This window comes from Aureobasidium pullulans (assembly GCF_000721785.1).
Source record: "Aureobasidium pullulans EXF-150 unplaced genomic scaffold scaffold_3, whole genome shotgun sequence".
Lineage (NCBI taxonomy): Eukaryota > Fungi > Ascomycota > Dothideomycetes > Dothideales > Saccotheciaceae > Aureobasidium > Aureobasidium pullulans.
The window spans coordinates 1,081,939-1,105,598 of record NW_021941023.1 but is presented as its reverse complement, the minus strand read 5'-3'; the positions used below and the strand labels follow the sequence as shown (position 1 = coordinate 1,105,598).

Below are 23,660 nucleotides of genomic sequence, written 5' to 3'. Positions count from 1 at the left end.
TGCCATTTACCCACTCTCTTTGATCACCTGCTGCAGTGTCTTGACATATTCTTCCACCTCTTTGCAGCCTTCGAGTGTAAAGTCGCGTCGCTTGCCCTCGAAGACGACGTACGGCACTGCATCCACCCCATTGCCTGCCTGCTCTCGGATAAGCATCTTGACATCCATCAATCCGTCGTGCTCGTCCTCGACAACCTGCTTCGCTTCTTTCTCGTCGAGTCCTGCCTCGCTCAAAGCTCTCAGCAATGTCTCTTTGGCACTTGGATGTTGCTCTTCCTCGAAATATTGCTTGTACAGGCTGTCGACCACCTTCTCGGCTGCGGCAGGCCCCTTGGTCTCTTGCACAAGCTGTATGACTCGATGCGCTTGCAATGTGTTTCCTACTCTTCCACCAAACTTATACGCAATGCCCTCTGCTTTGCCGTATGCTGTCATGAGCACCACATACTTGCGCATGTGCTCCTCGTCGCCATTGAATCTGGCATCGCGGTACCAAGCGTATTTATCTTCGCCCTCTTGCGGTGCATTCGGGTATAGCTGGTAGGGGAGGTATTTGACAGTAAATGTCACTCCTGGATCCGTGGATTGGACTTGAGCCAATGCTTTCGAGAGTCGTCGCCTAGCGAGATAGGTCCTGCATCGGGTCAGATGCGTTGTTAAAGTATAGGTAGATCGATTCGAGGTCTTGTCATGTTGCTGCATAGCGACCATACATCGATCTTTGGTCTACTTACCATGGGCAAATCGTGTCTAGCGTAAACGATATTTGGGATTCGTAACCCATGATGACGAAAATTCTACGAGGCTGGTTTGCAAATTACCCTGACTCGTGCTATACCATGTGGTGATATACCGGAAGCCGAAGGAATAAAGACGTCGACAGGTGAGCGAGCAACGGTTCAGATAAGTATGCCAGCCCCTCCAACGACCCCGCCATCGGCACCTGAAAGAGTTCGGGCTTGGCGTCATCATTCATGGATGAGTGGAAACGACTTGACATCCGACTTGACATCTGCCCCTTCCTCAGTCCTTTGCATCCTCCTGTCGGCCAAAACATCTTGCATCTGTCATCTGTCTCTTACATTCCATCTGTTCCTCCATGACCATGACGATTCTTGAGTTTGGTTACCATGTGATACCACCCGAAGCACACCGTTATGCAACTCAACGTTCGCATGAACGTCTCCCAGCCTGCATGAATAGCGGTCGCAGCCTCCATAACGGTCTTAGCCGGTGAGAAAATATTGTAGGTGTAGCTCTGCGGATTGGTTTTGGTATATAAGATCAGATCCCAGGATGCAGGTTCGTTTCTTGTTCAGATACTCACCAACTTGTATACCCTCCTCCACACGGCGACATCGATCAGAAGCCTCGTGCCTTACATCACATCGCAACATACTCACCCGTTGATCGGAAACAAGACATACTTTGACTCACATCGCTATCTCCCATCATGAAGGCAGCAAGCAGCATTCTCCTGGCCTCTGCCGCCTTGAGCACCGCTCAAATCATCAAAAATGGAAATGGAACCTACACATGTGCTCTTCCTTCAGGAGCGTATTGTGTTTCGGCATCTCTCGAGAGCAATATGATCATTCGCTGCAACAATGGCATCGGTTATGCCAGCAGTTGCGATGATCGTCTGTATGACAAAGCTCCTCTTGGCTCCTCTTACTCTCCCTGCTGGCAGGCATCTGCTAGATCTGGAAATGCACAATGCTCCAAGAACGGAATTATTTATCCAGATGGCAACAACACCACACCTTATCCCGTGCCGAACTACCAGACTATCAGCGCCAGCATCTCTAGTGCCGCTACAGCCACCACACAAGCAACCAAATGGCCTTACGTCGCCAACTTCACAACAAGCACCACCACATCCACAAGCACAAATACGCACACTACCACCGTCTATCTCTCGGCTATCGGATATGGTGCATACTCAAACTCATCATCTCCTTACTACAACAATGCAACTGCAGACGGCAATCTCGCTGCCGCCGCCGCTACGACCACCTCAGCATCTGTGCCATACCTGCCATACTTCCCAGCACCGGTTGTACCCACATCCACTCAATACACCACCGATATCGTTTACAGCTACACGACGATTTGTCCCGCTGGCGCCACAGTCACTGACTCTGCGGGCTCAGAAGCAGTACTCGCAACGCCCTCAACCATCACCTTGACCACCACTTCTCGCAGCACTGTCACTGCAACTGCAATTGTCTCGTTGCATTCACCAATCTTTGCATTCGACGCTTCGAGTACTACCGAAGCCGCAAGTGTGTACGCTCCTATCGCCACTGCTGTAGCTGCTGCTCCTTATGTCTGGAACAATGCTACCTGGGGTAATGTGACCACTTTGTCCTCGGTAGCCAGTGGCGCACCCGTTGCTGTTGTAGCTCCTGCAGCTTCTGCTTCTGCCTCGGCTTCCTACCCGGCATGGAACGGCACTGTGGTTCCATACACCGGTGCTGCTAGCAAGACCGGTGTCTCCTTGGTTGCTGCCATTGCTGCAGTGGTCGCTTTGCTCTAAGCGTTGGTTTTGTGTGTTGAAGGAGGGAAAGCCTGGTCGCTTTCCATGGGTCACTCAACAACAGAGCTGGTCTCTGCAGAATTGAAAGCAAGCACTGGATGTTTGCAAGATTTTGTTTAGATATATGTACATTTAGATAGTTTATACAAAGCAAGCAAGCCTTTTTTTATGTCACTACAATACCTGGTCTGTTCCATCCCGATCTTCGTCAAGTCGAATTGCTAGAGTCATGACCCTGTCTACATTCTACATATCATTGGCCCCCTCTCATATTACCCATACTAACATGAGTTGCATGCAGAAGATGAGCGTTTTGATGCTCCTAGCTAGCATTGTCTCTCAATCATAGCGTTTCTGTCAAGGGACCATTCCATGACAATTTTCCATAATCATCTCACAAACAAGACGTCGATGTGCACACGGCATTTCCGTGACAGATCGGCAAGAGAAAGAAGACAAGAAATGACGAGCGAAGAACAATCAAGTCAAAAGAGGGCCCGAACGTGCCTGCTGAAAGCGGCACTTCAACACACTCTTTTCGGACAACCGTATCGATATAAGTAGAAACATTATGCCTTTCGATGACGATCGGAAGAGAGCTCTCGTTCGACTGAGAGCTCAGCTTTGATGCGACTAGTGCAAACGATGTTCACATCTCCGATTTCATCATGCGGAGGAGTAAAAAGTATCATGGATATCGTAAGATAAATAAGAGCGATCGTGGGTTATTTTTTGATGACAAGGAAAGAATATGAGGATAGAGGAGGAAGAAAAGAAGAAGAAGAAGACTCCATTTAATGCAACATCCATTATCCTCCGCTAGTTCTGTTCGTTCCATGGTAACATTTTGGTGAGTGTCGTGAAGTAGAAAGATGACTGATAATGAAATAAGAAATATCATGTGTGTTGTTTTTCGTGAGGGTCGTAAAGTCTAGTATGTCGTAATCGTTTTCCTGCGTCGTCGTTTTTTTCCTTCCACCCCGGTTCCCGTCAGACACAGATGTCTGAGGCCTTTCGTGGTGTTTAGAAGGAGATCCATCCAGCATCGCGAAGGCAGTATTGGCAACGAGGATAGTGTTGCAGTACCGGAGCACGACGACAGGCACAAGCAATCTGTCTAGCATGAGGTTTCGCAGCACCAGCGTTAGCAGACCTGAGTCCAGCAACCGCAGAATCGACACTTCTAGGGCTGGAGCCACCAGAAGTATAGCTGGAGCTTTCATCCTCATCTTCCTCTCTCAGCTCGCCCAATCTTCTTCTTTGGTCGTTGTTGGACGATGTGGCAACAGCGGTATTCTTGCGACCAGAACCGATAGCGACGGGAAGGCCTTGGACTGTGCCTGAGCCCGGCTTTTGGCCGGGGTACATGCCATCATTGACCGAAAAGTTGCGACAAATCATGTATGCGCGAGTAGCGGCGGCGTCGCGGGCGAGAGCTTCGGTCGTATAATGTTGTCCATCTGTGCTGTATTCGCGATTGTTGACGCGGACGACGCAGGTGTAGCCATGACGTGTAACGGAAGGTTGGAACATAGGCTGGGGCCAGTGTCGGCGTTTGCAGAGACCTATCACGGACGTGTGAGCAATTATAATTGTACAATCGGTATGACGATAGGTGGTTTTCTGGCTATGACAACGACCACAACGAGGTTGACGATCGCATTTGCCTCAGGCTTCCGATTGCAGACAGCCACTAGAATATGTGGATCTGCCATGTGTGCAGCTGTCAATGCCCTCGGGAAGCGACCGCCGCCGACACATGTCAGAAGCACACGTTTGACGGGTGTCCTGAGACGACATGTTGTAGGGAGGAAAACAAAATCATTGGTACTCACCATCGAGATACATTGTGTAGAACATGATGATATGCTTGAATCTCGAAAGAGATGGACGTGCTTGGTGTGGCTTAGATCTTCAAGCAAGATATGTCGTTTTTGGCCGAAGAGGCGCGCTGTCAAACTGTATGTGTCGTATGTGTCACACCGCAGAAAGGGTTGATGGCTGAATATTGACGGGGCAGCAGAAGAAAATGTTGAAAGATAAATGCAGGTGGAAGAGAACGCAAGATGTATTGATGCCCAAGAAGAGAATCGGATCAATAATTATGTCTCTCTAAGCATAGACCGAACATAAATAGGATTGAAGAAGCAGGCGTCCCTTGATTGAAGGCGGTCTCCAAGAGATAGAAGGGGGAACAATCAAAAAAAAGAAGGGACTCGAAGAAGTGACGTTGAATAACACAGCATCAAGACTCGGCGGGAGGTCCAGAGGTACGGTAACAAGGGCGGGCCACTCACACGCGTGCACGAAGGACATACCGTCGTGCATTGCAGATGCGTTCACTGTGGGAACGACAACACAAGAGAAAAGCCTGGCGATGAAGTGGACAAGCTGACTTGTCGAAACCCCTCCCTAATCTTGTTCGATGTGTTGGCACTGCATGCCGCGCATTGGGCCATCTATCGAGGGTCCGAAGAAGAGGGAAATGAGATGCGTAGCGGTGCGGGTCTGCGTGCTCGAGCGTCTGCTCCTGTGCGACAGCGAGCGTGGTGCATGCCGATGGCGAGACCCGAATTGCCTCATACGGATCACGTCAATGCGCGACATGTTCGTCCGAGAGCGACAAGCACCAGGTACGTGGTCGAGGTCTGTGGCCCCTTGATTAGACGCAAGTGTCGTGCAGTAGAAATAAACGGTGCCCTTTCTAGCTTTCGGTAACAAGCCGGACCAAGATCATGTGAAGGACTATTATGTCCGTTGACGAGTAGGAGGAACCGCAGACTCACCGGTCCAAATCGGTAGCCAACTCGAGCGGGTGCCATGCGGGGCTACTGCAGCGGTAATTACTCGATAAAGGTGCTCCAGATCAGCAGTTCGTCCCTTCCGCGCGCTGGTAACGTTGTTCGGCGAAAGACCCATATTTTCTCAAGGCAAAGGAGACAGACTTCTGGGATTCTCTATTGGTCAAAACCCTGTACCCTGGATCAAAGGCGGTGACTCTGTGAGATGCTGCTGGCTCGTCTTCTGGATCTACAAAGTCTGGTTGTGTGCGACCCATCGTTCCAGTGGATCCAACGACGAGCATCGGAAGCATGAGTGCGTTGGCGGTCACATCTTGACGTCGCTGGGCACGAGGTACTCTGCTTCCACCCCTCAAGATGGTGGGGAGTGAAGGTGAGGAGGAGGGGTTAAGAGGAGATGATACCAAGCATGTGAGGTATTCTTACGGAGCATATGCCTCTCCCTTTCGAGAGGGACCTCTATAATTGGCCGAATATCTGCATAAAACTCTTTGAAACACCATAGAGGATCCAATAAGAGGTTAATGTTGATGCTTTCTCCTTGGACAAGCCCTGGTATCTCAATTACTGAGTACATCGATCCGTGGTGCGGAAGCACGCGCTCGATAAGAATCGCTCATGCGCTTGGAAGCATCTCCCGGGTCGAGGCACCAAGGAACCGAGGACTTGTCCCTTCAGGCAGCAAATCTTGGGAGATACCCTCCGTGCCGCAGGATTGTGATGGTAGTTGCCGAAAAGCCAGTCTCGCCATAACCGAGAATGGCAAAGGATTGGACACTTTGCAGCCGACGTGAACACTGAAGGCGATGGGTACATCTCAAATTGCCAGTGCTTGTGGCAAATCCTGTTTTGTTCCGAGAGAAGACCTCGTTCGGAAAAGACGAGACGTGATTGATGGGGCGAAAATGCCTTTCGAGTTTGACGCCAGCCTTGCAGTGAGGGTGAACAGCTGATTGCTCTCCATGCTGCACCGGCGATCGGGCGTGCATAATCGCGGGCACTACATTGTTATTTTGTCCCGAAAGCGACGTGCAAAGGAATTGAATGCCTCGGCGATGTGGTTGATGCTTCAGAAGCAGGAGCGGTCAACAGGCGGTGAAGGCGAGAGGGTGGTCCAATCGAATTTTGCATTGACGAGCTCGTTCGTACCTGCTGTCGCTTCTTGCCCAAACTTATCTTTTTAAGTTCCAGACAGAACGCCTCGCAAAACTAGAGGCATCACAAAAGTGACATGTACCTAGAAAAGTACTTGAAGTTGTGGACAAGCTCATGAACAAAAGGCAGTGGCGGTCGTTTGGCTGAAGCCTGACAGCCGGCAAATCGTCGTCCTCAGCCACGTTCCCTCCACTGCTGCTTCTGCTGCTTTTTGTACAACCAACACAAGTTACACGCGACGGGGCTACAAGCATGGCCGCATTCCGGGAATACATCAATTCTTCTCGTGGACGAAATGAAGTGCTTCACTTTCTGAAATACTCCGAAATATGTTATGCATGCAAAAAGAAAAAACACGAAGCATCTTCGTTCCTTCCTTCCCTGGGTATCATTCCGTGTTGACGCCATGTAAAAACCAAAGACCCTCTTCAAAGACACAAGAAACGAGAGAATACACCGCTATTTCTTCTTGCCCTTGCCCTTCTTCCTTCCTTGCTGCGGCTGTTGCTCAGGCGCAAAAGCAGACCCGTCAATCACCTCCTCACCTTGCGCTTGTAACTCTCTGACTTTCTCTTGACTGCTGATAAACATGGTCAAATCATGGTTCATCTCCTCCAGATCAGCCTTTTCTGCCTTCATCTTCTCGGCTTCGTGCTGGCTTTCTTTAGCCTTTGCTTCGGCGGCGTGGATGCGTTGAAGTAAGCCTTCGTTCATCGTTTTTTTCTTCGCGTAGTTGTGAAGACATGTCGCGAGCCATCTTCTCGAATTTATCAGCGCGGTTGGCGGCTTTCTCGATGCTCTTCTCTATACGGGCCATAGCGGCGGCGTGCTCTTTGTTCTCGACACGTAAAGCGGCCATTTCGTTGGCAAGTGTTGTGGCCGCTCTTGAGGCCTTTTCAGCTCTAGCTGAAGCAGTGCTAGCTTTATCCACAGCACGCTCCAGTTGATCCTCGTAGTAGCGACGCTGACTGTCTAATTGACTGGTCAAAAGGTATGTGTACTCATTGGCCATATTCTCCATCTTTTCTCGTGGCACGCTGTCTTCCGCTTCTGCGCGAAAAGCGGCATTGGGGTGACGTCGAGCAGGCAGATCGATCAGCTTACTGTCGGGCTTGTTCTGTATCAAGCGATGGACGTATCCATCTCCAGCGTAATCCCAAACGTGCTGAGAATTGATGTCCATAGCATAGCAGTGACTTGTGGATTCCCAGTGTGCAAAAGCATGGGCCGAATCATAGCGCCCACAACCTGTGTTGCCGCATATCAGGCATATCCAGAGATTTGTAGTAGCCGCGCAAACAGTACAGGCTGGCTCAACGTCAGCCTCAACTCCACTGTGGCCTGGCCGCGGATATGGAAAGGTGAAGGAAGGCGACTGAGTGTAACGGCACACAGGGCAACCAGATCCACGCCACTTTTCGAGGCAAGCACAGTGGAAGACATGTTGACATAGGATGGTCAAGAGACCGGTGGTCTCGTCCATACGCTCGAGACACACTGGACATGTGGGAAGCTCGACTAGAGAAGGAGTCGGTGGGGCATGTGGCTTGGCCGAGAGCGTAGTAGATGTCTTTGTAAAGGGATCCTGGGTGTTTTGAGGGAAGGCAGAGGGGTCAGAGATATCAGAGTCTGGCGTCAAGAACTCGACCGACTTGATAAAGACAACATGACAATTTTCAGGCTATTTGGTATCAGTATACGGCTTGCAATTTTTGGTGTCAAAATATCTCACCTCCATAGCACTGAAGAGCTTGCCATTCCACAGCTTCTGCCACTCTCTGGCCTTCTTTGCTTGACGGAACTTCATGAGGACCATGTACTTGTTGGCACGACCAGTTCTAATGAGTCTGAAGTGACTAACGTCTTCTCTTGCTTGGTCTCCGACAAAGCCCAGCAGATCTGAGGGCATCATCCATGACGGTACGGCGAGTATGCACAGAGTGTTGCATTGTTGAGGGTCGAAGTCGACGTCCTCCTTCGCCAGGCTGTGTTCCAAAGCTGCCGTCTCTTGGGAGTCTCTATACAGGTGTACGACACCCCAGCCTACATCTGTGGCTTTGGGAGCCGAGGGGACGTAGACGGCTTTGGTGTGTAGACCGCTCGACGGAGTCTTGTTTGCTTCCATATCGATGCTCTCCACAGTGACAGGCCCGTAGCGCCAGTCTCTTGTAGCAGCTTCGCTCGAAGCTTTGTGCGGTGGGATCGTGGGCGAAGCAGGCTCTTTCAACGCGAGGTTTCTCTCAGGTAAAAGGAGGGCATTGCCGTGAGCTGAAGGTGGTCGGCTCTTGGCTGCGGCGCTATCGTCCAGCGAAGTTCGTGGCGAGTGTTTGTGTCGGAGGTCGTGGGTGATGTTCTTGGACGTTCGATGGGCGGGAAAGGCGGATTTGAATATATCGGTGGTCGAGTCTGGAAGGAAGATGTTGTTGGTCGTCGTTGGTTGCGAAGCTCCAGATGACCGTGCCGAAGGATACAGCTCTAGCTTGAGATGGAAGAAGTAGGCCGCCATCATTCACCACAACGACGTGTCTGTCTCGGGTCTGTGTCGCGCCACATTACTGCTGATTATCTGATGGATGAGAAACACGTCCTGTCTCGTCGAAACTCTGGGAATGCCACTTCTATCACGTGCCATGCATGAGTCATGCGGCTCTGTATCAACAGCCCTAGGCCCCTTGTCGCTATTATTCCAGCCTCATCAAGCATTAAATATGGTATTGTAAGCACTGAAACTGCTTGAAGTTTCAAAGAGAGCACAAAGATTAGGCACAGCCGAGCTTCGTTTCGCGTGCTCGCATTAGAGATTTTAGTGATTCTCAATAACATCTTGCACTGCGAGGAGCCAGGATCATGGAAGTGGAGGTAACGTGAGCAAATGATTCACGGTGAACAAGATTGATAGTTGAAGAGGAATATCAGAGCATCAAGTGCTCTTTGGAGAATTGGTTTGTTAACCTACACCGCTGAGCTCGGCATCATAGAAGAGGTAAATAAGAAAAGCATAGTAACTCCATAGGACCATGACCGATCCGACCCGTCATCAAAAGACATCAAAGGAAGCACAGCTCATTGCTTGCTCTACTGACCGCCACGAAGTCTGAGCACCAAGTGGAGGGTTGACTCCTTCTGGATGTTGTAGTCAGAGAGCGTACGACCGTCCTCCAACTGCTTTCCGGCGAAGATCAGGCGCTGTTGGTCCGGGGGAATACCCTCCTTGTCCTGGATCTTCGACTTGACGTTGTCGATAGTGTCTGATGATTCCACTTCCAATGTGATGGTCTTTCCAGTAAGAGTCTTGACGAAGATCTGCATACCACCACGGAGACGGAGGACGAGGTGGAGAGTGGATTCCTTCTGGATGTTGTAGTCGGAGAGAGTACGGCCATCCTCAAGCTGCTTGCCAGCGAAGATCAGGCGCTGCTGGTCTGGGGGAATGCCCTCCTTGTCCTGGATCTTCGACTTGACATTGTCGATGGTGTCGGACGACTCGACCTCAAGAGTGATGGTCTTGCCGGTGAGGGTCTTGACGAAGATCTGCATACCACCGCGAAGACGGAGGACGAGATGGAGAGTCGACTCCTTCTGGATGTTGTAGTCGCTAAGGGTGCGACCGTCCTCGAGCTGCTTGCCAGCAAAGATGAGGCGCTGCTGATCCGGAGGAATGCCTTCCTTGTCTTGGATCTTGCTCTTGACGTTGTCAATGGTGTCGGATGACTCGACCTCAAGGGTGATGGTCTTGCCGGTGACTGATGATGATGTTAGTGACTGGTTGTGCGCAGTGGCGGTGAAGCGGGGTCGAGCGGTACTTACGGGTCTTGACGAAGATCTGCATCTTGAATGAAGTGCTTCGTGTGTGTGTGATGTGGATGTAGTTGTGTAAGTTGATGAGCCTTGATGGGAGAAAGGCGACTTGATGGAGAAAGGTTGTTGTTGGAGGGAAGGTCGAGGTGGAAGGAGAGAGAGCTTAAGTAGTGGAAGGCGCGGCGTCAGGTCAACGTGTGAGAGCGGGAGTGAGTGTGGCTGATTGGATGACGCTCAGAGCGGCGGTGTTGTCGCAACCAGTAAGGCAGCAACGGAATGAGCCAGAACCTTCCCAACGTGGCAACGAGTTAATGTCTCTTCACCGAGTTTCCCGAATTATTCTCTTGTTTTATTTCGCCTCCTTTTCATTTGTTAAGCAAGCCTTTCTGTCTTGTTCTTTTACTTGTCTCGCAAGGGTGGCGAGACATCCCTCACCCCGACTTTGCCCACTTGGGTACATCGTTATCGGCGCTTACCTCCGAAAGGTATCGCGGGGAAGCCACATCCGTGACTTCATTGCCTTCCTCAAATCAACTCACGCCAAGACGTTTCTGTAGTTACTATCGCATGTTAGTACTCAGAGAGTTCGCAATGAACGCAGTTGTGGCAGAAACGGCAGTCTGTAAAGGCTGTATGCAGACTATTTATGTCTGAGATAAGCGATGGAATTGTTGCTGAGGCACAATGAATGTTTGCCTGCGCTGACTCGCTGTCTGTTTCGCTCTTATCATTAACTTGGCCATTGCTTCTCTCATTTCAGGCTTCCTGACCTCATGCCCGATCGATGTTCGTTTCCTCGTAAAGCATAGTGCTGTAGTTCCAACAGCGATTCATGTTCGCTGCTTTTCCAATTCTCAAGTCGCAGTCAACGGCTTTCTGCCCCAGACGACCGGCATCGGGTAGTAGGCGTGTATACCTCTGTTTTTGACATCAGATGACACTTTGGCGACAAACACGTCAACTTCTTCCTTTCTCCATCCCAGTCCTCGGGTCATCAGTGCCAGACAGAAACCCTCGAGGCCGTCCAAGATGTTGATCATGTTCCAGTTGCCCAGCTCTTTCATGTACTTGTCTTTTGGCCATGGATTTGAAGGCCACATGAAGTGTTGCTCCTGGATATCCACAAAGCCAGCAGCTTCCATCCACTCTCGGTATCTTTCCGATACTTCAGTGCCCATGGGACGACCAAGCTTGCGGGCAGCTTCGCACATCAGAATACCCCATTTTTCGAGGGATGTGCCGTCTAATGTGTCATCGACACTTCTGCAGGGTAGTCCGTAGTCTTGAAACTCAAGATAGCCACCAGGCTCCAGATTTCTGTGGTTTGCTGTCAGGAAATGCAGTAACAACATTGCATTGGGGTGCCACTCACTCAAAAGCTTGCTGGATCAGCTTTTCGGGGTCAGCGAAACATCCGGCCATCAATCTACAATGGACGTAGTCAAATCTGTGGTCATACACCCAGAGCTCTTCTGCATCATCAATGATGTACTTCAAGTTAGGCGGAACGCTGGAGGGAGGTCAGCAAGCTCTCAGCATACAAAACGAGTAGGCTGCTTACAAGGAGGGTTGTCCCGGGCTAAGATCGATACCGGTCACCTCGCAATTGGGGTATTGATCCGCTGCTGTTGTCAGAGGGGATTTGCTGTGACAGTATTCAAATTTTGCTTACCAAAATCCATGGCCCAGATTCCAGTTCCGGTTCCAATGTCAAGGGCGTGCTTGGGGTTCACTAGAGGTGCCAGATGCAGTCTTCTATACGTCAAATTGCACATATGATGTTGTAGGTCTATGCATATTGTTTAGCTTTTGTCTGGTCTTGAAAACAGGTCAGGTAACATCATACCCAATCGATCTTGTTCGCGCTGCATACCGTCAATGAACAATTCAAAAGCAGGAACAAGCGGGCAAGTCTCACCTCATCATTTGGGAAAACATATTGGCCATCCTTGTAAGCTGATATGGGTCAGAACGTGGTGAACGTGAGTTGACTGAGGGACTGTTGCTTACCATGATATGTGCGACCATGTTCTTGTCGATAGCTGTATATTGACTCGCTCAGCGAAGTGGTTGTGCTTTGACTGTTTTAAACATTAGGTTCACGACTTCGAGATCAGTTCCAAGTGGCTCATACGTGTCGTCGCCCAAAGCAGAATCATTATCGCTCCAGGACTAAGAATCGGAGCATATCAGCAGCTATTCACATGCGCATGAACCCATCTCGAATACAACTCACGTCGGCCTCAAGGGTCTGTTCTCGGGCGTGATTGAGGCTAACACTCTCGCTCTCTCCACGATTGTCGTCGGCCATGATTGAATACTGTCTCGATACACGAACCCCGCGTGTGGTTTTGAAACCCTTGCAGGATAACCACTGCAGGCGCTACTATTCTAGTCGCCCAAGATACGCGGCAAAAGGCGTTTGGGTCTATTGACTTTGGCGTGGATCCAAATGCGACGATGGTTCGAAAAGAAGTTTCCCACACCGTTGGCGACCGGGCTCAAATATCAAGGGAAAAGAAGAATGGGAGAAAACAAAACTGCCGACGCTATCGCAATTGTTTGATCCTCGACTACCAAGGCTCACAATTGACACGACCGGCCCCTGACTCGTCAGGAATCCGTGGAGTGCGGGAGCTTTGTTCGGCCGGCGTGCGCCTTTTGAGACGTCCGTTTCGCGCCGTGCCGTCAACGAAATCTGTCGAGCTTGGACTTTCAATCCACTACCAGTGCACCACAGAGCAGGAACCGACCCTTGACTTATCTTCGTATGTGGAGCCCTATAGGACGACGGGTCACGGCTCCCTCCATCCCTTCCTTCGCCGATCCCTCTTCGCGTGGTCTGCCACACCTGCACTAAGCCGTTGAGCTTGACACAAGTCTCGTGGTCTTTGTGCAAGCGAGAGTCAAAAATCTCACATTCCTCAGCTCGCAAAGCTAAATCGCCTGGCCTGGCTACAAGCCAGACATGGGGTGGATTACTACTACTTTCTCAGAGCCGAACGAACACTCAGACCAAGGATGATACCGAGCGCAAAGTGTTTCTTGTAAGGCGTATGCTTCTCAGGACTGACGACAGCTACTCGTACTACGACCACATATGGAAATGCACGAAAACATTGCGGATTCATCGATTGTCCAGCGAGGGACCTAGATGCCTAGGCTTTCAGTGAATACTGTTCGGGTCACCAAAGAACCTCGTGCCTTTTCATAGCTTATTCTTGTTACAGCATCTGGTGCTCAGGAAGTAGCAATCGCTCTATAAGAAAAACCTATGCGCTTGGTATCACTTTGACAGGATGATGATCTTCCGCTTGCGCTACTAGAGCATGCATTGGTGTATGCACTTGTAGCGCCACGGCAGCTGATGGTCGGCTCGTCGCGGGCGTCGCTTCGCGTGTCATAAAGTGCCCTCTCAGAATATCCAAGCCACCAAAGGTCATCTAAAGAAGTCTAGCAGCAAAACCTGAAATCCAATACTCGGCTGGCGAAAGGAGTCGTTCCGAGGTCTTTGTTCCTAGTTATAAAACTAACTGACATCAGGCATAGTGATGTACTTCCCACTTCCCTTCTCGCCGAGATGCTTCAATTCCTTTGACCCTCCGACCGCTTTTTGTTTCCACCTTTTTGCCTACCCTTGTACGCCTCCTGCTCGATCTACGCACTTGCACATTAGACCAAATCCTGCGACTCTAGGGGAGCGTCATTGCTTTGTGCTCTCACTGGCCGAGAGAAATCCCAGCACGGCGGATCCCTAACACGCAGTAGTTGGACTCACTTTCGTCTGCACCACCAGACATCCGGGCCACCTGCAGTAGGCCTGAACAGACATATCGGCACTCGTTTGTGAAACGGGCACTGCCCCGCCTGTGTGTCTACTGATCATGTTGCCTATCGCATTAATTGTAGGATTGGGTCTCTTGTTCCTCTACGTCGTTCGTACCCTCCAACAGTATTGGGCTCTGAATGAATTCAAGGGACCATGGGTAGCGGGCTTCTCGAGGCTATGGCTTCTAAGAGCTAATGGCTCTGGCAAGATGAATTTGGCATTCACAGAGGTCAACGATAAATATGGTTAGTAGGCATCATGTTGCCAATCGTTTTTCTTCTTATACTTTGTCGTCAATTCTAAGCCCAAGAAGCTTTAAGCCCAAGAAGAAAAATAGCAATACTGTTGTGTCTTCCGAAGGACTGCGTGTCGTTCTGCCCGACCAATGATATGAGCGCCTAGCCGTCTTGTGTTCATTACTTGTGCCATCAACATGCTGACTGTCGGACAGGGCCGACTGCCCGGGTGTCACCTAACATGCTTATTACCACCGACCCCGAGCTATATAAACGCATGCACGCTGTGCGCAGTCCCTTCGTTCGAAGCGAATGGTACACAGCATTACGACTGCATCCTACCCGGGATAACATCACCTCCGTAATCGATGAAGGAGTTCACGCTGATCTGCGTAATCGCATGTCCACTGGCTACTCTGGCAAAGAAAACCTGCACATGGAAGATGATGTAGACTATCGCCTCCTCCAGCTCTTCGACCTCATTGACTCAAAATACGTTTCGACCGAGAAGGAGTACCGCCCTGTCGACATTTCACGACTTTATTCCTACTTCACCCTCGATGTAATCTCCAGTATTGCCTTTGGCCAGGAGTTTGGCTTCCTCAAGCACGACGATGACCCCTTCGGCTACATTGACAATCTCCAGGAGTTTCTTCCCGCCATCATTGTATTTGGTGCTTACCCAGAGCTCCAGAAGATTCTGCGTCTTCCTCTACTCAAACATGTCATGCCCAAATCAACAGACAAACGCGGACTGGGCCGTGTAATGGGCTTCGCCAAAGAGCGCGTAGACGAGCGATTTGGTGAAAAGGCTATCGTTAGACACGACATGCTAGGCTCATTCATCAAGCGCGGACTTACACAAGAACAACTGGAATCAGAGACTTTGACGCAGATCACTGCTGGAAGTGATAGTACAGCAAGTGCCATTCGCATGACACTGCATTTTATCTCTACTACACCACATGTCCATTCGCGCTTGGTGGCAGAATTCAAGACTGCCTTGGCTGCTGGCAAAGTTTCTAGACCTGTCATTCGCGATGCTGAAGCTAGAGCTTTGCCATATTTGCAGGCTTGTATCAAGGAGGGCCTGCGCATGTACCCGCCTGTCACCGGATTACTTGCCAAAGCCGTGCCTCCAGAAGGTGCAACCATTGACGGTAAATTCGTCAAGGGAGGTACGCAGATTGCCTGGAACTCCTGGGGTATGCAACGCGACAAGGAGATCTATGGTGTAGATCCTGAAATCTTCAGACCTGAGCGTTGGTTGTTGCGCGATGCGTCTGAGGCCGAGAAGAAGCGTGTCGACAAAATGACTGAGACGGTTTCTTTGGTCTTCGGCTATGGTCGATTTGGATGCCTTGGTAGGGGAGTTGCGACCATGGAGCTGAACAAGGGCATCATCGAGGTAAGCTGTTTCTAGATTTTCAGCTCACTTGTGCCGTATTAACTTATGCCCATAGTCACTTGTTCGCTACGAACTCCAGCCCGCCAGCCTTTCCAAGCCGTTCGTCGAGCGCTGCGTAGGCTTCTTCTTACATACCGAGATGTTGTTCCGCCTAACGCGTCGTCCTGATGCCGATTCGGCCGAAGCTAATGGGGTTCATGCCAGTTATGGCGATGTAGCTGCTCTGCCTGGCGCTCCTGACTCATGAGGAAGGGACCATTCTTGTACATAAGTATTCTTTGTTCCCTGGATGATTTGTAGATATATTGATCCGTTCGTTTCGGAAGGTGGGGAGGGAGATACACATGAGTGCTTAGTGGATTGCCGATTGAAGTTCTTGGTAGATTCACAATACTAATATTTGCAATCGATACCCATATGCATTGTTTATTTTCCGTGTAGTGAGTTCCTGATACACGCGATACTTTACGCACGCTTCTTTCAGATGCGTTTGCGCCTGTGTTCGGTTGAAATGAGGACGTCTTGCACCAACTCATCCCTAGTTACTGGTCTTTCCAGCAGCGAGCTTGCGCTTCTCATCAGGCGAAAAAGCAGTCGCAGTCTGTCGAGGGGAGGGGAATGATGCCGTAGATAGAGGAAGACCCACCTCGCTAGTGGTGTCTACGTTGATCTGAAATCAAAGAAGAGTCAGAAGACGGTACTTACAGCGCTCTCATAAGCAGGCGTCAGTACCTCATAAGAACACCGATCAAGTCAACGTACACCCAAGCTTCGTCTAGGTTGTCATTGGTAACAGTATATACAGATCTGACTTTCCTAGCTAATACTTAGGCGACAGCCTTGTATAGCGGCTGTACAGAGCAAGCATGCATGAACATCGGACACCAGCGACTATCCACTGCATCGAGTCTGCTCCACTCGAATAACGCCCAACCTAGAAGGACTAGACACATCACGAGTCCCAGCACCAGCGTCTCTCCGCTCCTGCCAGCCATGCCTCCTCTCCTCTTGCCCGGCACAACGAAGTTAGCCTCAATAACGGTCTTGACGAGATCCACTCTCGGTCCCTCTACAAAGTCCATGACGACAACACCGAAGCGCTGCGGCTCGTCTGCATCTCCCAGCCTCTGCTTCAGGAAATTGCAAAGGCGAAGATTAATTCCCTCTACCCATCTAAATACTGAATATCCACCGATAGCGATATCCTTGGGTGGAATCTGATGATAGATGTTGAACTCGAAAGCCGACGAAAAGTTGATGTACCAATGCCAGGGCTCTGTGTCTCGGGAAGCGCGCATGAGCATTGAAGCCACATCACCTCCTTTCTTCGCCACCAGGCTGGGTAAATTTTCCGGTGTACTGAAAGAGTAGTGGTCTTGGATAGTAAGATGCACACCCACACGTGTGCGGATCGTGAAGGGTAAAGGTGGATTGTCTTGCCATCTGCTAACGTCGATACCGGATGTGTACTGCTGATGTTGAAAGGTCTGGAAGCGGCGAAGTAGTTGAATCCGACCTCGCAGTTCGCCCAGAGTTGGTGTGGTGGTCTCCAGACGCCAGTACTTCATGTTTGCGTGCAGAAGATTCAAGACGAGCTCTGAGAAGGGCTTCGTTGAAGATTCGTCTTTGCGATCTTGTTTCAATTGTATGATGATGGCTTCTTTGGGGTGCTTAGCAAGAAAAGCGTACATTGAGGTGAGCAGGTCAGAGAACTTGAGGCCAAGAACTGCTCTGCCGTGAACCATCTGGACTTCATCCTTAATGATGCCGCAGCGGAGGTCGAAGTAACGGATGCCAGCGTCAAGTTGTTGAGCATTAGTAAGGGTTTGTGTCGATACGAAGGGCCAGGTACTCATGAAAGCGGCACTGTCATGAGTTCCAGGAATGGACATACCCGATATTGGGATGTTGTCCGGGAGAAAGCACATCCAATCTGCCAGGTGGGGAAGCGGAGCTGTAGGTGCTGCTGTACGAGGTTGAGGTGCAATGTATAATTCACCTTTCTCGGCCATACTGCCGTAGTTCCTTGAGCTATCCATGATTCAAGATCACGGCTCTCGGGTACTGAATTTGGGAAACTTTTGGTACAAGATGCTCAACTTCCGTTGCTCCCAGTGGCGGCCTACACAGAGCCTAGAGGATTGGTGCGGTGGAAATTCGAGATGAGTGGTGGATGTCAACCACAATCGATGTCCGGAAGTGTTTTGCTGATCAGATGCATGTATTCTCGGGTCAATCGCTTTGCCTGTTGAGTCCGATATGTTTTGTCGTTATCTTTAAGCATGATTCAGCGACGCATGGCTGATGGACGATGGGTAGATACCGCGTCGAGGTGTGCTGGATGTGTGTTGGGTGTGTGGAATTGGAAGATTTCCTTGAATGGTCACGATTGAACACAGATTCGATGAATTGAATTTCGTGCTCCCGACTTGTTGAGTAGTACGAGTAAAAGGTGAGGTTGTGCTCCTGCCGAGGTGATCATGACATGTTGACCTCCAGCCGCGCTATCTCCGGGTGGCGCACGCTAGTGTCTGCGGAGTCGCAGGTTGCGACCCTGTCCTAAGCAAGTGTTGAAGCAACACGCGACTCCAGCAAAAATTCACACTTTTCCAAGCGCCTTCGCCCTTGCCATCGCTCCGCTGTTTTCTGGAGACGTTGTGTGACTCTAGAGATGCATGATGTTCTCTGCTTTAGTAGAGTCGTCTACCACAGAGAAGACCCTGATACTCAACACGCTCTCACTGGACACGGCTCTAGTTTGAAGAACCATCGTGTCTTCCGACCGCTATGCGCATAACACCATTTGGTTCATGGGACAAAAGAGGTAAGTAGCTGCTGGGCGTTATGTGAAGTATACAGTGGCTCCGTCAAATACGCAAATTAGAGCTACCATGATACATGAATGGTTCGGCGTCCAACTCGTTTCAACTATGGGCCGATCACGGTCAAGGAAGACCTCAAAATTGCGGTCCCCCAACATTGCTTCGAAACCCAGTAACACCACAACAAAATCCTCTTAAATGTCTCTTACTGGTCTACCGAGCGATATACTGGTCCAAGTCATCAATACCATCTCACCGGACGATATCGTAGCCTTCTCATCCATCAACCGCCGATTTTACTCTCTTTCTACAAAGAGACTGGCCGAACACAGGGCACTTCAGGAACAGTACAGCAAAGTGGTGTTCGATGATGTCTTTGATGTTGAGAGCAGTATCTCTCATCCCATAAAACTACTATATGACATTTGGAAAAATCCTAGGGTCGCCTCCTACGTTAGACACATCATTTTCATATGCAGCGACAACTATGCTACTCAGGACTTCAGTTTTGAGCCATCCAATGTTGATCGGTCGACATGGGACATTATCGAGCGACTCGGTGGCTGCAAGGATTTACTACAAACCACCCTCTACTTCAGGCAGCATGCGGACGACCTCGAAAAGTGCCGTACTGACATACAGTCTGGAAAACAGACTGCTGCTTTGACCCTGCTCCTAGTTTTGCTTCCTAACCTCCAACGACTACGCTATACACGAGCTCAAGAAACAGATGTGGCACTGCTTTCTTCCATATTCACATCATCGGTAGCATCTGGCGTCAATCCTGAAGTTCTCTCAAAGCTACACACCGTGGAAACATACCATCTAGATTCAGAAGGGATGACTTGGATCAACATGCTTCTGTTGTTCGCTGAATTGCCCTCGGTAAGAACCCTCAAAGGGGCTCATACCGGCTGGTCAGAAGACATCGACTCGATTCCTGGATGGAAAGGCCATATTTCTCATCTGCAAAAACTCGAACTTAGCGCAGGAACGATCGAACCGGAAGACATGGAATCGATGCTGCTACCCCTACAAGGCTTGACCGACTTTCGCTACCATCATGCATGTTGTGGCAACACTTTCGAAGCCCAAATCTTCGTGGATGTCTTGGCTACCACTATGGGTGACCAGCTTGAAGTGCTGTCTCTGACAAACGACGAGGAAGACTCAGACATGACCACTCGTATTGCTTCGTTCAAAGCTTTCAAGGTATTTCAACACGCAGCTTATTAGGCGACGGTTCCAGCTAACATGTGGGTCCAGCGCCTGAAGCGACTTGAAGTCTGTATTCAAGCGCTCATAGACAACGCAATGGATGATACTATGGCGCCTCGACTTCTCGATCTGCTCCCTGTAACGATAGAGTCCGTCGCTTTACTTCCGAATCGATGCGAACGACTACCTCTATGCCAAGACCTTCAAGTACAGCTTTTGTTACGCGATATTATTAGCGATAAGCAAAAGTGCGTCCCGAATCTCTCGACACTTGTTCTTTACAATGTGCCGGATGCTCAGTATGTTGCAACACTCCGAGATGTGGGTATTGTGGTGGAAAGAATGGATACAGGGAGTCTTCCACAGCATGCAAAGTTTTGGTATGACGATCCACCTATCGGCGATATGCCATCTATCTAAGCATCCGAGAGGACAAGCTACCCAGGTATCGAGGTATGTCTACTCAAACTCCCTCATCCAAGCTCTTCTTTCGCCACCGATCTCCTTGCTGACTCTTGTTAGCCCCCACTGTAAGCTAACCTTTATATTTTATAGAATTCAAGTCCCTTATAATAGTCCAGCCGTGGTAGTGTAGTGGTTAACACACCCGAGGTCTTAACACGTGCGCAGTCATTCGTTGTTACTCAACGCCGTGTCAGTCTAGATCCGAGGAGGTCGCGGGTTCGATTCCTGCTCATGGTGCTATCTCTTTTTAGTTCTTCTCAAGCCAAATCGACTGTCCATCTGTCTTCTGTCGATTCTTTTTGCACATTCATGATTCCCTGACTAGTAGACTTCTAAGTTTGTTTGCAAAATATCCATCATGGAGTGTTTATGATATACGTTTTTCCTGTCCGTGTCAGTCAAGTGGTAGTGGCACGACAGACCAGAACAGAGTCTTATGCTCGAATGCACCTACTGCCTAAAATTCTGTTCTCGTGCTTGGAAGAGCATATTTCAAGGAGCAAGACAAGACAGGGTCACCCAGGACTGCGAAAGTGAGAGTGTGGGGTAGCTCTTTCACATGCATGCGCGTCACAGGCCAGGGCCGACCTCATTATTTTATCTCCATCGCGTCTTCCTTCACCAAGTACACCCTCCTACGCGATTTAGTACGGCCGTTCCGCGTTTTTCGACTTTGATAGCGCACCTTCACTCACTGTGTCTGTAATGGACCATTATGTCTTCATGGAACCTTCATATCCTTGATTCCGATGGCAAACACATCGGCAGTCACCATCAAGCAATCACATCACTGACACGGCATTCGGTCTTCATTAAGGGAAAGACACAGCAGCCTAGCACATGGCGATTCACTGACTATCACGACGAAACCCAAGCTAAAAGTGATTGGGTCGTCCTGTTCGGTAAGTCCACGGCTGTTCCTCGCCACAGTCGGCTGTATCACGCTTCACCTTTCACGTCAGCTAACTCGGTGACAGAGTTCGAGGGTGGCGGTATCAAGCTTAGCACAGACATACCTGACACTTTCATCAAGTCTGCATTGCCGGCTCACCCGCTGGTTTCTCGCATCCGACTACCGTGCACGATTGACAAAACCAACCACTTTGCTATACTGCGCCATGACGATTGCTTGGAATTCGACAACCTGGCAGCTAGTGTGAAGATTGATTTCGAGTCGAATACAACCAATCTGGACGTTCAAGTCGAGTCATCCGGACCTGGGGCCGCCACTCACAGAATCAAACGCGAGAAGGTCAAGGAAGAAGTGGATTCTGACGAAGACGAAGAGACCGATGAAGAAAGTTTCCAGCCGCCTGCAGATGTGCGTCGTGGCACGTCAGCTGAGGAGTCTCAGCACCTCTTTTCTACCAGCAGAGAGAATCTGAGTCCGACACCGCGTCCCACCACGAGAGAATCGCAAATTGTACAGGATACGCCCAATCAACGTAGATTTCGATCCCAACATGAATCTACCATCCCCGAGAGTCTTCCAATGGACCAACTACAGCCTGAGCAGCCAGAGCCCGCATTCGCCCCAACCGCCGTCGAAAGCACCTTCGCCGCCTTGCCTGACATCCATACCGGCGAGCTTCCGAACACATCCCCATCAGATATGCTTGCCTTCCAACTGCCTAAGGAGCCGACTCCATCTCTCTTCGATCAAGCCAGCATCACTGTCGAGGAAGTTGGCACGCTCCTCACAAACCTGAACGAGGACAACCCTGCGTCTCAAGCCCCAATGACGATTGACTCCCCGAAGAGAGCGCCTAAATCAATTCTGGTTTCAAGACAGCTTCACGAGGATTCATCTACCGAAGATCCGGTGGAAGCAACAGATTCGCCAGATTCGCCGGACCTGCAAGACGCACCCGCAAGCGTAGATTCAGCCATCATAGAGCCCGAGCACTCCCCGTCACCCGTCGATATCATCAATGGTGAGATTGAAAACGATCACGCAACGACTGGCTCAGATGGCGACCTCGCTGCCACCGTGGAACCAAGCCCAGTCTTGCCAAAGACCAAGCACAGAACTCCTGTCGCTGCTGTGAAAAAGAGGAAGGTCACAGACTCTAGCGGTCCCGCCGCCTCAGCCAAACGTGCAAAGTTTACTGAAGATGAAACATCGACCACCAGTACTACCCCTCTGAGTACAGCCTCAAGGCGCAGTTCCGGTAAGACGAAGGGTCTCCAAACTCCATCCGGCTCGGCACCCACGCGCGGCTCATCACGAAGAAAGAGTGTTGATGACGAAGTGCCTCCGGGCTCTATCTCCCGACGCGTTTCGAATAGACATAGGAGCGTAGAGAGTGAAAGTGCTACGTCAGGCTCACCAGCGTTGACCGGACGTGAATATACTGGCCCTCCACCCGTCATCATCTACTCGAACACCAAGGTCTACGAAAGAGCTATGTTAATGAAGTTCATGAAGAGTCACGGTGCCACTCGGACCGAAGACAGCAAGAGCGCAAACTTCTTGTGCGTAGGTGGCGGAGAACTTTTGAAGACACCGAAACTACTTCACAGCTTGACGTTGGGCAAGACGATCGTCACCGACGACTGGGTATCGCAATCAGTCACCGCGGGACGTCTCTTAGACACAGACGAGTTCCTGCCCGAGGAACTCAAGGCCACCAAACACATGGATCGCACAGGCATTTTCACCGACCAAGTGATATATGTCTCTCCGACGCAACGAATCGCGTACAAGAAGGGCTGGGATGATGTGATGGCTATTGTCAGACAGGCTGGTGGGACGGACCCTCAAACCGGACCCCTCGCAAAACTCGACAACATGGATAGGATTACTCTGTACATAGGTGCTGACAAAGACGATGATGTCGTTGCAGAACTACAGGATATGGGAGAGACAGTGTACAAAAAGGACATACTTGGTGCAAGCATTGTCGCAGGAGAATTGCAACTCGACGAGTCATTGGAGCTTCCCGCTGTGGAGTTGACGGTGAAGGAAGAATCAAAGACGACAAAGGCAACACCGAAGTCTGCGAAGAAGGCAGGACGTAAGAAGAAAGCTTAGACGAAGTGGTCATCATGTACAGGTTCAGAACAAGGCATTCGGGTATACAAGGCATGGAAGGTTTAGCGTATGCGCATTGCTAGATATCGGGTGAGCACAAAGCATTCATCGCCCCCGCATCCGTTCTCTCACCTCTAGACTTCCTTCATCGAATCGTAAGTGTGCGAGAAATGGCGGGTTCTTCTCGATGTTCGATTTTTGATAGACGAACTAATCATATGGCTTGATGACCCCCAGCACTCACCACAGTCCATCGAGTCAAGCGATGGCCGGATTTGCGTTGGTGTTCATTGCATGTGCATTGAGAAAGCAACATCCCCTGATCACTCTTTTGGCTTGTGCGATCATCGAAAAG

At 50.2% G+C, this 23,660-nt stretch overlaps 10 protein-coding genes across 10 annotated transcripts; 4 read left to right on the top strand and 6 right to left on the bottom strand.

Annotated features, from left to right (window-relative positions):
• Positions 1–6: 6 nt before the first annotated feature.
• M438DRAFT_312724 (thioredoxin-like protein) lies at positions 7–810 on the bottom strand (the record flags this gene model as incomplete). Its single annotated transcript, XM_029902522.1, has 2 exons — positions 735–810; positions 7–634 (listed from the first exon to the last, which is right to left on the bottom strand). Exons 1-2 carry the CDS (start codon positions 782–784, stop codon positions 7–9), a joined length of 678 nt encoding a protein of 225 aa, XP_029764005.1. The 5' UTR covers positions 785–810.
• A 643-nt stretch (positions 811–1,453) lies between these two features.
• Positions 1,454–2,539, top strand: M438DRAFT_352584 (uncharacterized protein; the record flags this gene model as incomplete). Its single annotated transcript, XM_029906802.1, has 1 exon — positions 1,454–2,539. The coding sequence occupies one exon, from the start codon at positions 1,454–1,456 to the stop codon at positions 2,537–2,539; it is 1,086 nt and encodes a 361-aa protein (XP_029764004.1).
• Positions 2,540–3,266: 727 nt separating this feature from the next.
• Positions 3,267–4,625, bottom strand: M438DRAFT_362660 (uncharacterized protein). Its single transcript, XM_029907597.1, has 2 exons — positions 4,375–4,625; positions 3,267–4,104 (listed from the first exon to the last, which is right to left on the bottom strand). The coding sequence occupies exons 1-2, from the start codon at positions 4,397–4,399 to the stop codon at positions 3,563–3,565; spliced, it is 567 nt and encodes a 188-aa protein (XP_029764003.1). The 5' UTR covers positions 4,400–4,625; the 3' UTR covers positions 3,267–3,562.
• Positions 4,626–7,159: 2,534 nt separating this feature from the next.
• Positions 7,160–9,001, bottom strand: M438DRAFT_332292 (zf-UBP-domain-containing protein; the record flags this gene model as incomplete). Its single annotated transcript, XM_029903485.1, has 2 exons — positions 7,160–8,176; positions 8,228–9,001. The coding sequence occupies 2 exons, from the start codon at positions 8,999–9,001 to the stop codon at positions 7,160–7,162; spliced, it is 1,791 nt and encodes a 596-aa protein (XP_029764002.1).
• Positions 9,002–9,570: 569 nt separating this feature from the next.
• M438DRAFT_372145 (ubiquitin) lies at positions 9,571–10,324 on the bottom strand (the record flags this gene model as incomplete). Its single annotated transcript, XM_029908331.1, has 2 exons — positions 9,571–10,238; positions 10,303–10,324. The coding sequence occupies 2 exons, from the start codon at positions 10,322–10,324 to the stop codon at positions 9,571–9,573; spliced, it is 690 nt and encodes a 229-aa protein (XP_029764001.1).
• Positions 10,325–11,147: 823 nt separating this feature from the next.
• On the bottom strand, positions 11,148–12,604 carry M438DRAFT_332290 (S-adenosyl-L-methionine-dependent methyltransferase; the record flags this gene model as incomplete). The annotated part of the gene is made up of 9 exons (XM_029903484.1): positions 11,148–11,610; positions 11,666–11,803; positions 11,855–11,915; positions 11,966–12,082; positions 12,140–12,158; positions 12,212–12,249; positions 12,304–12,374; positions 12,428–12,465; positions 12,530–12,604. 9 exons carry the CDS (start codon positions 12,602–12,604, stop codon positions 11,148–11,150), a joined length of 1,020 nt encoding a protein of 339 aa, XP_029764000.1.
• A 1,573-nt stretch (positions 12,605–14,177) lies between these two features.
• M438DRAFT_267044 (putative P450 monooxygenase) lies at positions 14,178–15,781 on the top strand (the record flags this gene model as incomplete). Its single annotated transcript, XM_029900154.1, has 2 exons — positions 14,178–14,367; positions 14,574–15,781. The coding sequence occupies 2 exons, from the start codon at positions 14,178–14,180 to the stop codon at positions 15,779–15,781; spliced, it is 1,398 nt and encodes a 465-aa protein (XP_029763999.1).
• A 754-nt stretch (positions 15,782–16,535) lies between these two features.
• Positions 16,536–18,206, bottom strand: M438DRAFT_342936 (PLC-like phosphodiesterase). Its single transcript, XM_029904874.1, has one exon. It carries the CDS (start codon positions 17,803–17,805, stop codon positions 16,594–16,596), a length of 1,212 nt encoding a protein of 403 aa, XP_029763998.1. The 5' UTR covers positions 17,806–18,206; the 3' UTR covers positions 16,536–16,593.
• Positions 18,207–18,786: 580 nt separating this feature from the next.
• M438DRAFT_403144 (uncharacterized protein) lies at positions 18,787–20,177 on the top strand (the record flags this gene model as incomplete). Its single annotated transcript, XM_029909638.1, has 2 exons — positions 18,787–19,800; positions 19,855–20,177. Coding segments are annotated over 2 exons (1,335 nt in total), but the record flags the coding sequence as incomplete, so codon positions are not given.
• A 715-nt stretch (positions 20,178–20,892) lies between these two features.
• Positions 20,893–23,575, top strand: M438DRAFT_312708 (uncharacterized protein). The gene is made up of 2 exons (XM_029902521.1): positions 20,893–21,173; positions 21,249–23,575. Exons 1-2 carry the CDS (start codon positions 20,987–20,989, stop codon positions 23,303–23,305), a joined length of 2,244 nt encoding a protein of 747 aa, XP_029763996.1. The 5' UTR covers positions 20,893–20,986; the 3' UTR covers positions 23,306–23,575.
• Positions 23,576–23,660: the final 85 nt, after the last annotated feature.